We start from the raw sequence: 13,807 nt of genomic DNA on the forward strand, positions 1-13,807 counted from the left end.
TTTATAAAAGGGTGACACAGGTTTGTGCTTTTACCCTTCCACCAACCTAGTTAAGATTTTTTTGATTAAGGTTTCAGGGTATGTTGCAACTATATAAACATAATTGTTAGGTATCTCAAACTCTTGACCATTCAATAATCTAATTGGCAATGGTTAGCTCCTTCTTGTGAGAATCCTAAGTTATATTTTTCCTTGTAAATTTTTGGGCATGACACCGAGTATGCTCAAGATTAACATGTAATAATAATTAATCATAATAAATAATAATTAACCTAGACTTCAACCAATTACATGTCAATAAAAAAAATTTATCCCACATTCACTATAGCACAAGTATAACCAAAGACACCCACCAAATTAAGAAAAGTGTTCCTTGTGTGAGGCACTGCACCAAATTTGTGGTCCACAACACATCTTCGTCTTTTTAAAGAATATTTTTTGGCATCCTTAATAATTCTAGATCCAAAAATAAATAAATGTAGCTTTGAAAATTATTTTCAATTATATTTTTTGATAGGATGAAAGAAGATTAAAACTTGTTAGCTTAGATATACTATGATATATTTTTAATTTCTTATTGGATAGGTTGGAGACAATAGAGCTCTAGAGCTTGACTCATGGCAAAACTTGGCTTATATTTATACAAGTCTAGGGAAATAGAATGATAGAAATCTATGTTCGGATAAAGCTAAGGGTGTGAAGTTGCATTCTTACATAAATTGGTATGCTAGAGGTGAAATATGAATGAAAATTTAGCTATTTTAATATTGACTTGTATTCTTGGAGATAATGATATGAACACCCTTTTACTAGAAACCTATTGTTTAATTGCCTACTCATATATTAATGCTAAAATGAACTAAGAAAAAGTAATGGACATAAATACATTCCAAAATCAAATTAAATCTACATACATGAAAGTAAATTTATTTCGTAGCACTATGTGTGGTAAACACTCATGAAAACTTGGATAATGAATGTTGAAATGCCTCAATTTAACTAAACATGCACATGAACATGATAGACATCAGAAACTATATCTATTAGTGCCTCAGATAAAATCTTGTATATATATCATAAGCATGGGATCACATGCTCCTCACATTATGCAAAGGACATATAAGTTGTTTCTATATATAGAAGATATATTATTACTTTTTTTTTCACAACTTACTAAACATGTATTAGCCTTGACATTAGCTCTTCCATGACTTCAAGTTGTAATTATTTGTCTCCTACACCTTAAGAGGTGGTATATTGGCTACATGTTCATAAAATTCAATTCATCTAACTTATATTACATAGGGTTGCATTTAAATGAATTATACAACTGATCATCTTCATATTTTCTAAGACTGCACATGAATGAATTTGATAATCAACACTGAGGTTGAAACCATTACAGAATAATTGATTATAACATTAAGCTCTTTTGGAATAAATACCTATGGATTATATGTAAAATTGAATTATACATCTAATTATCCATCATACATAGATGTTACAAAACTCTTTTAATGGAGCAGTCTCTTCCTTAGTCGAAAATACCTATCAGGAAAGAAGACAAACAATCTCAATTAAGCATCCTCTTGGATGAAGAAGAGAATGAGAAGGAGAGCCAGGAAGAAATTAAGGATCAATTGAATGGATTGTGGATGAGAATGGTAAAAATTCTACTAGATGGAAATTATTTTTTAGAGCCACAACAAATAAACTTGAAGGTGATCAAGACCAATACTCAAATTATCATGGTCAGGTACAGTAGTACATTATGGAGCATCTTTTATACTTTGATCCTTTATTTTCTCAAAACAATGGCATGAATTTTGAAGAATATTATAAAAAATGGCAGAAGATGGAACTTGGGCAAAGCATTATAAAACTTATGCAACCTCAATGGTGGCTCTAACTAATATTCCCATGCACCATTTGAAGGGCTAAGTATCCCAAATCTACAATTTTGATAGGTCAAATACTCCTAGACTCCATCTCTCATATCATGATAGGAACCACTAAAATAGTTTGTACTTCATTAGTAATAATGTCAATGTTCAAGACTCTAGAACCCATTCTTTTGCATGAGGATAATCAAAGTACAAGTCATTTTTGACAAGAACCTATAAAGCTCTTTATTGATGGAAAAAGGTGAAAAGATACTAGCAAAACTTGTGAAGAAGATAAACTATTGAAAATATAGGATGAACCTTGAGAAAGGAAAATTCTAATAGGGTGTATTCCATGGGTAACAAGGAAGAGAAAATAATAGAGATAAAACTATTTTACAAATGTTTTGCTTTTCACACAAAATGTTATGATAAAACTTTCCATGTCAACACTACAATAACAACATTTGATATATATATAATTATGGGCATAACCCTTGCACCCTTCAAAGGTGCAAGTGCTAGTAAATAAGTTCAAACACATAAAGTGGTATTTTCTATGCATCCAAATAGATGGATCAAAGATTCTAAGATGGGTACAATAATGTTATATGTGTCTTATAAATATAGTTAATTTTTAAAAAAACCCACACACCTCCATCTTGTATTCAAGTCTTTATCATATTCATACCTTTTGTATGTTGTGATAATATGTCTTAATTTCTCTGTAGTTTCATTCACATATTTGGTAGTGTGATGAGATACATGCAAAAAATTATTTCTTTGAATATAAACTTCTCATTACTTGTTTTCATGGAATTCAAGAATCTATACAATTATGGATTTAAAGAGCATCACGTCTTTGAGTACATGTGAGTGTTGATTAGAAAATAAATTTTATCATTCATAAATTTGAAATACAAAAAATATCATGATTATAACTTAATATTCATAACTTAGTTCTTAAAACACATGTGCCCCTAATTATGAGCTATTTTATTTACAAATATAATTCATTTAACTAGTTTCTACAAATCAAATAAAGAAACAATAATTATTATAATAAAGAATATTAGAAAATAGACATAAAATTAATACTAAATTTGCAAATGATATGCTAATATTATATAGGAAATAGATTTTAAAAAATCATAGTCTTCACTAACACTATCCAACAATAATTAAATTATAAATAACAAGTTTATAATTGTTTCTTATAAAAATTAGAAATAGATAGGTTGAAATAGAACAATAGAATATTATCAATGTCTAGACAAGGCCATAGATAGTCTATAATGCATTAGATGCCTCCTTGATTTCTTCAAAGCACTCGTTAAAACAGTTTGCCAAACTCTCACAATCTACATAACCTTTGACGCCAATCACATCCAGCCTTATTTTATTCATATAGCTCACCGCTGTCAAAATAAGTGTCTGTAAACAGAACCCAAAAAACAAAATGCCACTCTTGAAGATTATTTGATATAAACATCATTCGAAATAGATTACTATTTTCTTCTAGATGGAAAATAGCTTACCTGAGGCAAACCAGATATTGAGAAAAACATGTTCTTCACTGGAATTTGGAACATGGCTATCTTCTCCATTGGGCCAGTCATATTTGTTATTGTTAATGTCGCATTGTTTAGAGTCTTATATAATAGTTTAGTAGATGTCTGCAATACATAATTGCAAGTAGAAAATGTGAAATTAAAACACAAAAAAGGGTATTCTACAAATGCTCAAAAAATTGATTTATCATTTACTGAAGAATATTACATAATGTTTATATATAGAGAAGATTTCATTAAGGATAAAACATAAAATAGTTGAAGCTTTATGTATGTAAATCAAATGGACGAGTTTTAGTAGTTTTATTAGATATGGGATGCAAATTACAAGTGTTGAATAGAAAATGAAAATGGTCTAATAATAGCTAGCTAAAACTATTAATCTAGAAATACTTAACCAATCATTTCAATTTTATCATCATAACTATCTTGGCCATGTTTATGAATAAATTGTAAAAATTAAATAATTAACATATAGGCAAAAAAAAAATAGAACTTAACTCTTAAACATATTTTTAGATTAAGTATTAGATTATTACTTCTTACTCAAAAAATGAATCAATTTGACTACACAATACCTTAAGTGCTATTTAAAACCATAAACTATTTTTTTCCAATTCACACACTTACTTTCATGCCTATAAATTTTACAACTAGATGTTGGTTGAAAATAAAACTATTCTTCAAGGGAACCATTTAGGAAAGATTTAAAACATTCTAATTATTTTGTTCAAATATAGCTAAAATAGTTATAATAGTATCAAGTCTAACACTTAGAACAATTTTTTTGTTGTTCTATATTCCATACTACAAAACCATTTGCTACTAATTGAGTCTCATACTTTTTAATTTTGCATTTAGCAATAAATTTCATTTTACATAACTTACTTGACATCAATGTAATTATTTCCTTCAACTATTCAACTAGCTCTCGTATTTGATTACGCTAAATATAATCAGTTTCTTCATCTATAGCTTTGACATAGTGTTCCTCAACTTCATCAAAATATGTAGAATCATGAAAGAGTAAATAAAGAATTAAGCTCAAATCCAAATTCCTATCACCTTACACACACACACACACACACACACACACACACACACACACACACACACACACACACAATGATACAAAAGAAGGGCTTGATTCATTAATAACATTTGGCGAAGGATTCTATCTATGATTTGAGGATTAACCTTGCACAATATTTCATTGTGGAGTGTTTGGTCCTAATTGATTTCACTAACAATCTTGTTCTACTTTACTATTTGTAATGGGCACCCCTGAATGTCCAAAAAACTAAACCAAATTGCTGAAAGAAATTATGTCAAACAGTTTGCATTCAACCTCTTATTTCTCCGTTTAATGTTTTAAACCCCTTATAACTCCGAAAATCAATGTTTATTTGTTTGTTGTATTTTGTGCATGTAATTGGTATCATACAACATAAACAAGAAAGAAACTACAATAATATGCAAAGTGGAAATGAACTGCTGCCAATAAAATGTTATTTTCAGAATTCATAAAACCAAATACATCACAAATTTATCAACTCACTGATTACTTCAGCATTATTGACATAATACTCCAGCCCATGCTTTCGAACTTGTTGCTACAGTGCTTTGTCCTTCAATCAGTCCACTACCTTCGTAATATCATTCCCTCAAAGCAGCATAAGTGTCAGACAAGTAGTGAAGAAGATATGAGCAAAATACCAAATCTGCCTGTAGCCGAAAATGCAACTAAACCGCCTGATAATGAAGCCGATAACAAAGAATTCCAAAGGCCAAACTCCAAGGGAATGACATCTAGAATGTTACAAGAGAGGATTGTCCTCAAATGCCAAGAACGGAGCTGCAACTCACACACCAATTTCTTCTCATATTCAACCTACCTTATGAAGCCACAAATGCTTCCTTTTATTCTATTTCTAAGGGTCCGCTCAACTCATATGGGCAATGTGGGATAAAAGATGTGTAGTATATAAAACATATATTAAAATACCCCTTATGTCTCCCTTGGTTACACATCCCCATAAAAAAAATATTAAAGTAACACTTTAATATTTTACAATTAAATTAGACGTTACTTTAATAAAACTTCAGGCATTAAAATGTATTAGCAATCAAACTCCAAATAATGCGAGTGATAGTTCATCGAAAAGCTCTCACCGAGGAGTATCAAATCCAATCACCAAAATTGACCTGCACTGTGTCCTGTCGACTTACTAAAAATAGTAAGTATGCCTAAAATTGAGTAAATCAACTTCATTTTGGCCCAAACTGGAAATGACTAGGCCAAAACACTCCAAGATCCCATTAAACCCTTTGTTAGCCCTCGGGACAATGTAGAACAAGGCTAATGCACACACACTTGGTCAACTGCTAAAATGGGGACATTACACTATTAGATAATAGTTCTTTAGTTGTAACTATACTCTCAAATTTCTATCCCATGATTCTTCCTTCTTCAATATGAATATTTTCTCATAATCACTTTATTGTAACTATGTTGATAGAATTTGTAAGATTATTATTTCTCAATATAATAGATAAAAGCTTGTCACTGTTATCATCCATTTTTATTCTTAATTTAGATGACACCAATGAATATACAACATATCCCAAAATTTATAAGATGACATACATAATTTTTACCTTCCATTCTATGATTATTGTATGAATTTGTCTTAATCACTCTTTCTATCAATTTACTCAAAATTGTATACTAGACATGTTATTACTTATCCCCAAAAATGCTTCGACAAGATTTTTTTCTTTTATAACACCCTTTTCTATTATAGTATAGTAATGATGGGTTCTCCCCTTAATACTACAACTACATGAGAGAAACAAAGAATCAATAATAATTTCCAAGAATAGAAAATAGGCTTCTTACTATCTCTAAAAGTTTGGAATTACAATTTTAAGAAATACAATATGTGAAGCCACTTGCAAATTTTCTCACAATATTGTATAAGAAAAAGTGAGAAAAAACAACATAGAATTATCCCAGACAATCTTATAAGTCTTCCTTATATGTACAATCTTCAACCACCCAAGAAGGTTCTAAAAATTTAGCTCTAATCCTTTGAGGCTAAACAACTCTAAAATATTTTTATTTTCACATTTCATTACATAGATATGGGTCAAAATAATTTTTGAGTATAATTTTAGGTACGACAACTTCCAAATGCGATAATGTTTTAATGACAACTTTGGTTGGCTACTATAATCACTTTTTGGAAATGGTAGATCTTAATCTATAAAGCCCTAACTACATGAGCATCATCAGTCAATTTTGACCTTGTTTTAGAGCCTCTAAGGCCTACAAAATTGAGAACAATTTTTTGTATAAAAAATCTTTAATAACTTCACCAATAGTATATAGTATTGCAATGAAGTTCAACTAGTAAGATGTGTGAGAACCATCCTCTTGGGTACTTAAAAAAATCTTATTTCTTCAAATACATTTTCCTATAGGATATTAGAATGGATTAGAAGAGTGAGATGGTGTGTTAATTGGGTCAATATTATAGTTTTCCAAGTTCTTTAATAAGCATTATGTTTTCATATGTATTCTTATTCTTACGGTAATTTGGGGATCCTTATGCTTGATGTTGCAATGTTTTTATTTCTTTCATGTTTTGAAGTGTGTGAGACCTTATTATAATTTGCTATACTATTTTAGTTACTTTTATAATAGACCTCTTATTAGACTCATCATAATTATACATTATAAAATTTGACTCTAGTTGATAAGGTTTTGATGATAAAGTTATGATACTTTATTACATGCATTGTGAATAGTTGGCTTAAGTGATTATTTTGGTTATAAAGTCACATATTTATCTTTACGCAAATCTATTGGAAATGTTGAATTCATATTATAATAAGAAGTAACCATGAGGTAGATTTGATGTTGGATTTTTATAAATCATTTTTATGTGCATGTCAATTCACATGGGTATTGCCTAAAGAAGGTTTTGATTTAGTCCTTTATGTGAGTTACAGATATAGAAAAGGTAATCAAATGCTAAATTTCCTAAATGATGTTTAATTATATATGGTCCCTTGGGAATGATAGAATCATTACAAAATTAAAAATGAAATATGTAATAGGATGAGAAAATCTTTCATGGAAGATTAATGTTGAGGTAAAAAATGAATTAATGTGCATGTAGTGTAATGAGAATATTATGTAGTGAGATGTTAAGTTACTATATCAATGATTCATCAATTTAGATTGTATTGATAGGGAATGGAAGCATAGAATATAATGTGTTTCATGTTATGGATGATTCTTTAATTTATATCTATTAGCATGAACATTGATTGCATTCCTATGGGAGAGTGTGTTAGCATTGTTGGAGAGATCTTTCTATGCTTATGTGTTGTATTCAAGATAATGATTGTCATGACATCAATATATACATTGTTCTGTGAAGATTACCAAAGTTCTAGAGGAATAAATGTTCAACTCACTCAATGATCAATGAGTTGGGATCTATGTGCTCAGCAATATATCAAACGATGTATATATGCTACTATTTTTGGGATAGAAAGAAATGTTAATATTGTTAGAAATATGGAACACTAGGAAGGGGAGTGAATCCATATTCTACAATCTTTTGCACCCAAAATTGAATTGTCTTAATAACTTTATAACATTCATATGAAAGTAAACTAACAATGCTTAACAATAATAATAACCATACACAAAGAGAACTCATAACACCATAGTTTGTTAAGTAGCAAAACCTTGGCCAATAGAAACCCTAGTGGGGACGGTACCTACAAAATGATCCAATAACCAAAAGTGTCATGTTAAGGATGTTAACCCTATCAATAGTCTAATACATACATATAGTGTCTCGATCCTTGTTAGAGGACTAGGCCCTATTAAGAGCCTCAACCCTATTAGGATTTAGTACATAAACAATTACAAAATGTATGCATGATGAGCCCATTTCCCAAACATGCAATTATACAATATAGTTCCTTTACACAAAATAGATAGATACAAAAACTTCTTACTACTAATATCTTCAATATCTGATCTTTGCTTTTTTGCTCTTCACATCCCTCTAATCAAACATTAGAATTCACATCAATATAATTTTCATATCACTTTGCAACACATACAACTTACCGCATACTCTGCATAATACAATCTTTCCTTTATACCTTTATATTTTACAAAATCTACCCAGTTGACCTTCAAGCTTTCACACGCTTGAAAAAATACAAAATTAATTCTTTCTCTCTTAGGATTAACATCTAGGATGTTATCCCTAATAATTTGTAAACAAAATAATTATTTAACCCATAATTACCCAAAAATCGATATGCTCTATTCTATTTTGTTCACTGCCTTTTCTGGTGATTATTTCATAACTCCATCTATATTATCGGTACTAACTTGCACACTTAGACACATTATCGTAACATACTATACTATTTGTCCTTAATTGTGCATGTGTTAATTACTACTCTGTCATTTGTACACATCAAAATTATTCCTATTCTACTTGATAACTATCTAATACTTACACAAATTTCCATGTCTAACTATATAAACTTCATCTATACATAATGCCTTCTTCACACAAGATATATGTTTCCATAAATGATAACTCCATCTTTATACTAACTTATCTTACATGTAGCCATATTAAGAACAATATCCCCCTTTGGCATTAATGGCAACATATGGGAAAATTGACTAAGTCCAAAATGTTTATAAAAAATGTTTACAAAATTTGACCTTTGCAAAATCTCAAAATTGCAAAATTGTGGATCAATTCAATTTAAAACCATTTTTCCTTATTACTCCTATTACAATATACTTTGCATAGATATTACTCCCCTTTTCTACATACATCATATGCTATATACAATTTCCCTTATACTTCTCCCCATTTGACATCAATGACAAAGCTGCCAAAATTTATATACAAGTCAAAAATTTGTTACCTCTTCTTAATTTGAGATCCTAGACCAAAAATCTGCAAAATTTGTCTTTAGAGACTCAAATTAATTTTTCCAAGTATCTATAATTGCCTCTATTGTGTTGACTAATGAACGCAATCAATAAGAGGCTACTTCAATTCCATTTAAACCAATGTATGCAAACTTCCCATAAGATGCCTTGGCTACAAGGTATTCTTCCAACTTCTTCTGCACATTATTGACCTTTAATGTTAAGTAGAGAGAACCATTTGATTACCCTTCCTTTCCTAAGTTCAATGATTCTGATGTCATTATGAACTTTTGAAACTATGACCTCAAGATCTTCAATCATAGTGCTCGGTTGTTACAATGTTGATGTAACTAGTGTCTAAAGTTCATTCACCTTTTAATTGATTTCATCATTCATATCATTTAGATAATTGTATGACATAGTGTATTGTCCATACAATCCTCTTCCTTCTTTCAAGCATCTTCTCAATCATTTGATGCTAGTATCAAGGGTCTACAAATCACTTCTCACATTGCTACACACAGTGGAAAATAACTATGCTTCATGATTGATTTGTGCTTGACATGCTGCAATGTTTGATAGAGTAGTTTAATATTCATCAAAAAGTTTCACCAACTCTTCTTCTCTTATCTATAGGTTTCTGCTCTATCACCTTGGCCGTGACTATCTTTTGAAGTTTCTTAGCAAACATTTTCCAAGGTTTTCTCAACATTTATGACTTTTTCATTCTTCTCCAACAACTTTATTAGGGATGATGTGAGTCCCTTTTTATCATCATCATCATCATCATCATCAGCAAATTCAATAGATAGCATTTTTATCATACAATATTTTCTTTTCTCAAGTATAGGTGGAAGAATGTCACCCTCATTATGGAAATCGACTTTATCAAATTTTGTAATAACATGTTTGAGATGAGGTTGAAATGTTGATTCATGAATGACACAACCTTCTAGTTATGCTTTACTCTTTCATCTTTTTATCTCTCCTCTTCTTTACTCATTTCTTCTTCCTTTCTTTTCTCTTATTTTTCTTCTTTCTTTTTCTTTTTTTCTTCCTCCTTTTTCTCCTCATCTTCCTTCCTTTTCTTTTCATCATCTACTTTTCTCTTCCTTTCTTCTTCCTTCTTCCTTTTCTCCTCTTTCTTCTTTTCATTCTTTCTTTTCTTTTCTTCCTCACTCTTTATTCTCTCCTTTTCTTCATCTACTTCTTCATTAGAACTAGAGTAGCTAGTGAGGCTATCAACAATGCTCATCCTGTAATCTTCAAAAGGATCTTATTTATCATCAATTGTTATTTGTGTACTATCCACTTGCATGGTATCAGTACCAATTGTAATATGCAGTGATGATCATGATATCATAATATCTTTGGCTATCTTTGCTACTGATGTAGGTGCACTTTTCTCCTCAAACATAGGGATTTCTCCCCCTAAATCCTTGCTCTGTTTGGTAAAGGCGGGTGTAGAAGTCATGAATTTAACTATTGCTTGCTTAGTTTCTTTATTCACTTGCTTATATTTTCACCCATTTGTTCTTTTATTTTTCCTCAACAAGGGCTCAATACCCTTCATTATCCTTTTCATATCCTCATCATTATTAACTTCATAGAGTTTTCTTATCTAATTTTCCCTTATTCCTATATCCTCTTCTAATACTCTTCTTTTTGTATTAATTAACCTATTAAACAAGTCCTGAGGAATGTCTTTCTAAATATCTTGAAACCTCTTATTTTCAAAAATCATGTATCTAACAACTACATTCTCTAATTTCATTATATCCATGTCATTGTACAAATGATAATACCTTTTTCAACTAAACAGAGCTCTTATTATCAATAATCTATACATTTAGATTCTCTACTTTTGGTTTCCAAGGTTTCTTACTCATGGTTGTCTTAACCTTCAATCACAACCTTCTCAATAGTTTTTTCATTTGATTCTTCTGAATCTTCATCAAATTCATCTGACTTAATCATCTGTAGATTTTTCCTTCTCTTTTTTGGCCCACTAGATAGTTGCTTGGTTATTTTATTTGAAGGTGACTCGACCTCTTTCTTTACCTTGGTGAGTCTCTCTGACTTCCTTGTGCTTGGAGGAGTGATTCATTGTTCACCAATTATATTTACCTCCTCCCATCCTTTTTCTTTTGAATTGGTTGTACAACAATAGGTTTTACCTGTGTGACTACAACATAAGGTGCACTTGGTGTTTGTGAGGAAGGTCTTGCTACAATAACTCCTTCTATTAGCCCTGCCATGGCTAGAATTGTAACTACTTAAACTTAGGTTTGTCTATTTGCTCTCATTTCTATACCAATTTCCGTTGCCTCTTTATATTCCTCTCTAGTCATACCAGTCTCCTTGAGTATAGTTTTAGTCTTCTTCTCAACTTTCTTTCTGATGTCTTTGTTGTATAGTTTCCTATGAACTTCCTTAATTTTTTCACCATATATCCCCCATCTAGGATATTCCTTGTTTCTTTTTGACTCCAAGATAATCTTCACATATAGCCCATGGGGTCTATTAACATCACTTTAGGCTCTACTACCTACATACATGTGACATTTATTTCAACCATGAAACATATGTCATCCTTATATCTCTCCATTAGAGTACTTGAAATTATTAATCTTTTCTTCATTGTAGTTTAGAAATTATTCAGCATCTTTGATATGTTTTGATATGTTTGTTGTTATCTTCTTCTCTAATTGTTTCCTATAGTATCGAGTTATCAATCCTATGGTACAATAATCAATATCTCATTCTTGGTCTAGCATACCAAGGAACTATCTTATCACTTGGAAGAATAGATGTGTCAAGAGGGATTCAAACCTAAAAACAAATTCTTTGTCCTTTTTAGTTTCTTAATGTTTTCTAATAGATGTTGCTTCACAATTTCACACATATTTACTCATTGTTTCTTCTTCATCGTTAGATATGCTACATGAATGAATTCAAATGGTATTGAATTCACTCTAGAACTATGGTTCATCTTGTATCAAATAATCTTGTTGATAACCCTAACATATGTTCATGTTATCAAATCAATCCTAATCTTCCTTCCATCTAATTTTATCTTTAGGTTTGTTTCAACTAGTTTCTTCACATTCTTCTCATTAACTGGGTTGTTGCCTTCATTGCTCAAACCAGTGAGCTTATAGCTCATATTGTTTTCAATCATCATAGGGATATCTCCTACCCAAAACATCCCTTCATGAATTATACACCACTAATGATTGTCAAATTTCGTGTAGAACATATACTTGAAAATATTCAAATTATTTAAATGGAAAAACTCCTGTTTCAGTGTTAAGTCTCCATTACACACAAGATCTAAGTCTTTATGATTATCATTATCCCCAATACTCTCAAATTTGTAGTGAACATATGCCCTGACTTCTTCTACATGTAGTACATTGTGCGAAACTTGTGAATATGTTCCTAAGGGATCATCTTCCATAGATACATAAGGATGCTTCTTGAACTTGTACCTTGGCCTCTCACTAACATCAAATATAGTAGGATTCTCCATTTTAATAGAATCAATACTTTGAAACTCAACTATAAATAACTCAAAAATTTGAAAAATAACTCAATTTTGCATAACTAGGGCTTCTTTCATTTCTCCTTCAATTCATTGTCAAATTGCTCCTTAACTCTTCATAGGATTGATTGATACAAGCAATATTACTTGCACAACTTATATCTTGTCAAATTATGTTCATATTAATTGTGCAACTGCTCAATTTGTAAAAAGTTGTTTCTCTTTACCATTTGACTTGTTTTCATTTGTATAAATTCACATGATCACCAAATCATTTATGCACTTAACATCTAGCTTCTACGCATCATCTTCTATCTCATATCAACTTCACAACTCTTAACTGGATTTCTATCCTTAGTTATACCTTCCTAATGCTCAATCTTTAGTAAAAGGTGATTATTTCAAATAACATGAATCATATATAATAGTTGACTTCAATCTGTCATCAGGTGCATCAAAATAATGCTCTTCTACTACTACATGTGAACTTGACGGATCTTTTTCTTTGACAAATACCTCTTTGAATTTTTCCACATGCTCTTTCAATTCATATTTCTAACTATTACTCCTGCTATCATTCCTTCTAACATTTTTGTTATTGTTTCTTCTGAAATTTGGATTCCTATTCATGTTCCTCATGTCCATTTTGCAAAATCCTACTATATGTCCAAAATTGTTGCATAGGTGCTATACTTGTGTACTTCCTCTCTGATTAAGTAGTGCTCTACAATTTCTAGAAATATGTCCAAAGTTGTTACACTTGTAGCATAAATATGATTCTTTGTTCCATTAGGTCTTTCCCCTCCTTTAGATGTCATTCCAATAG

General features: G+C 30.5%; 1 protein-coding gene across 1 annotated transcript in view; it reads right to left on the bottom strand.

The window, feature by feature from the left end:
* Positions 1-2,925: 2,925 nt before the first annotated feature.
* LOC149540689 (medium-chain-alcohol O-fatty-acyltransferase-like) overlaps positions 2,926-13,807 on the bottom strand; it is a 62,539-nt gene continuing 51,657 nt past the window's right edge. Inside the window, exons 6-7 of the mRNA XM_089799690.1 lie at positions 3,422-3,559; positions 2,926-3,317 (exon numbers count right to left, since the gene is read on the bottom strand). Of these exons, the coding sequence (XP_089655816.1) occupies positions 3,174-3,317; positions 3,422-3,559 (282 nt within the window). The 3' untranslated portion in view covers positions 2,926-3,173. The remainder of the gene's footprint in view (positions 3,318-3,421; positions 3,560-13,807) is intronic.

Source organism: Cupressus sempervirens, chromosome 9 (assembly GCF_028749045.1).
Source record: "Cupressus sempervirens isolate cs-2001-9-10 chromosome 9, ASM2874904v1, whole genome shotgun sequence".
In the NCBI taxonomy this organism is placed as follows: domain Eukaryota; kingdom Viridiplantae; phylum Streptophyta; class Pinopsida; order Cupressales; family Cupressaceae; genus Cupressus; species Cupressus sempervirens.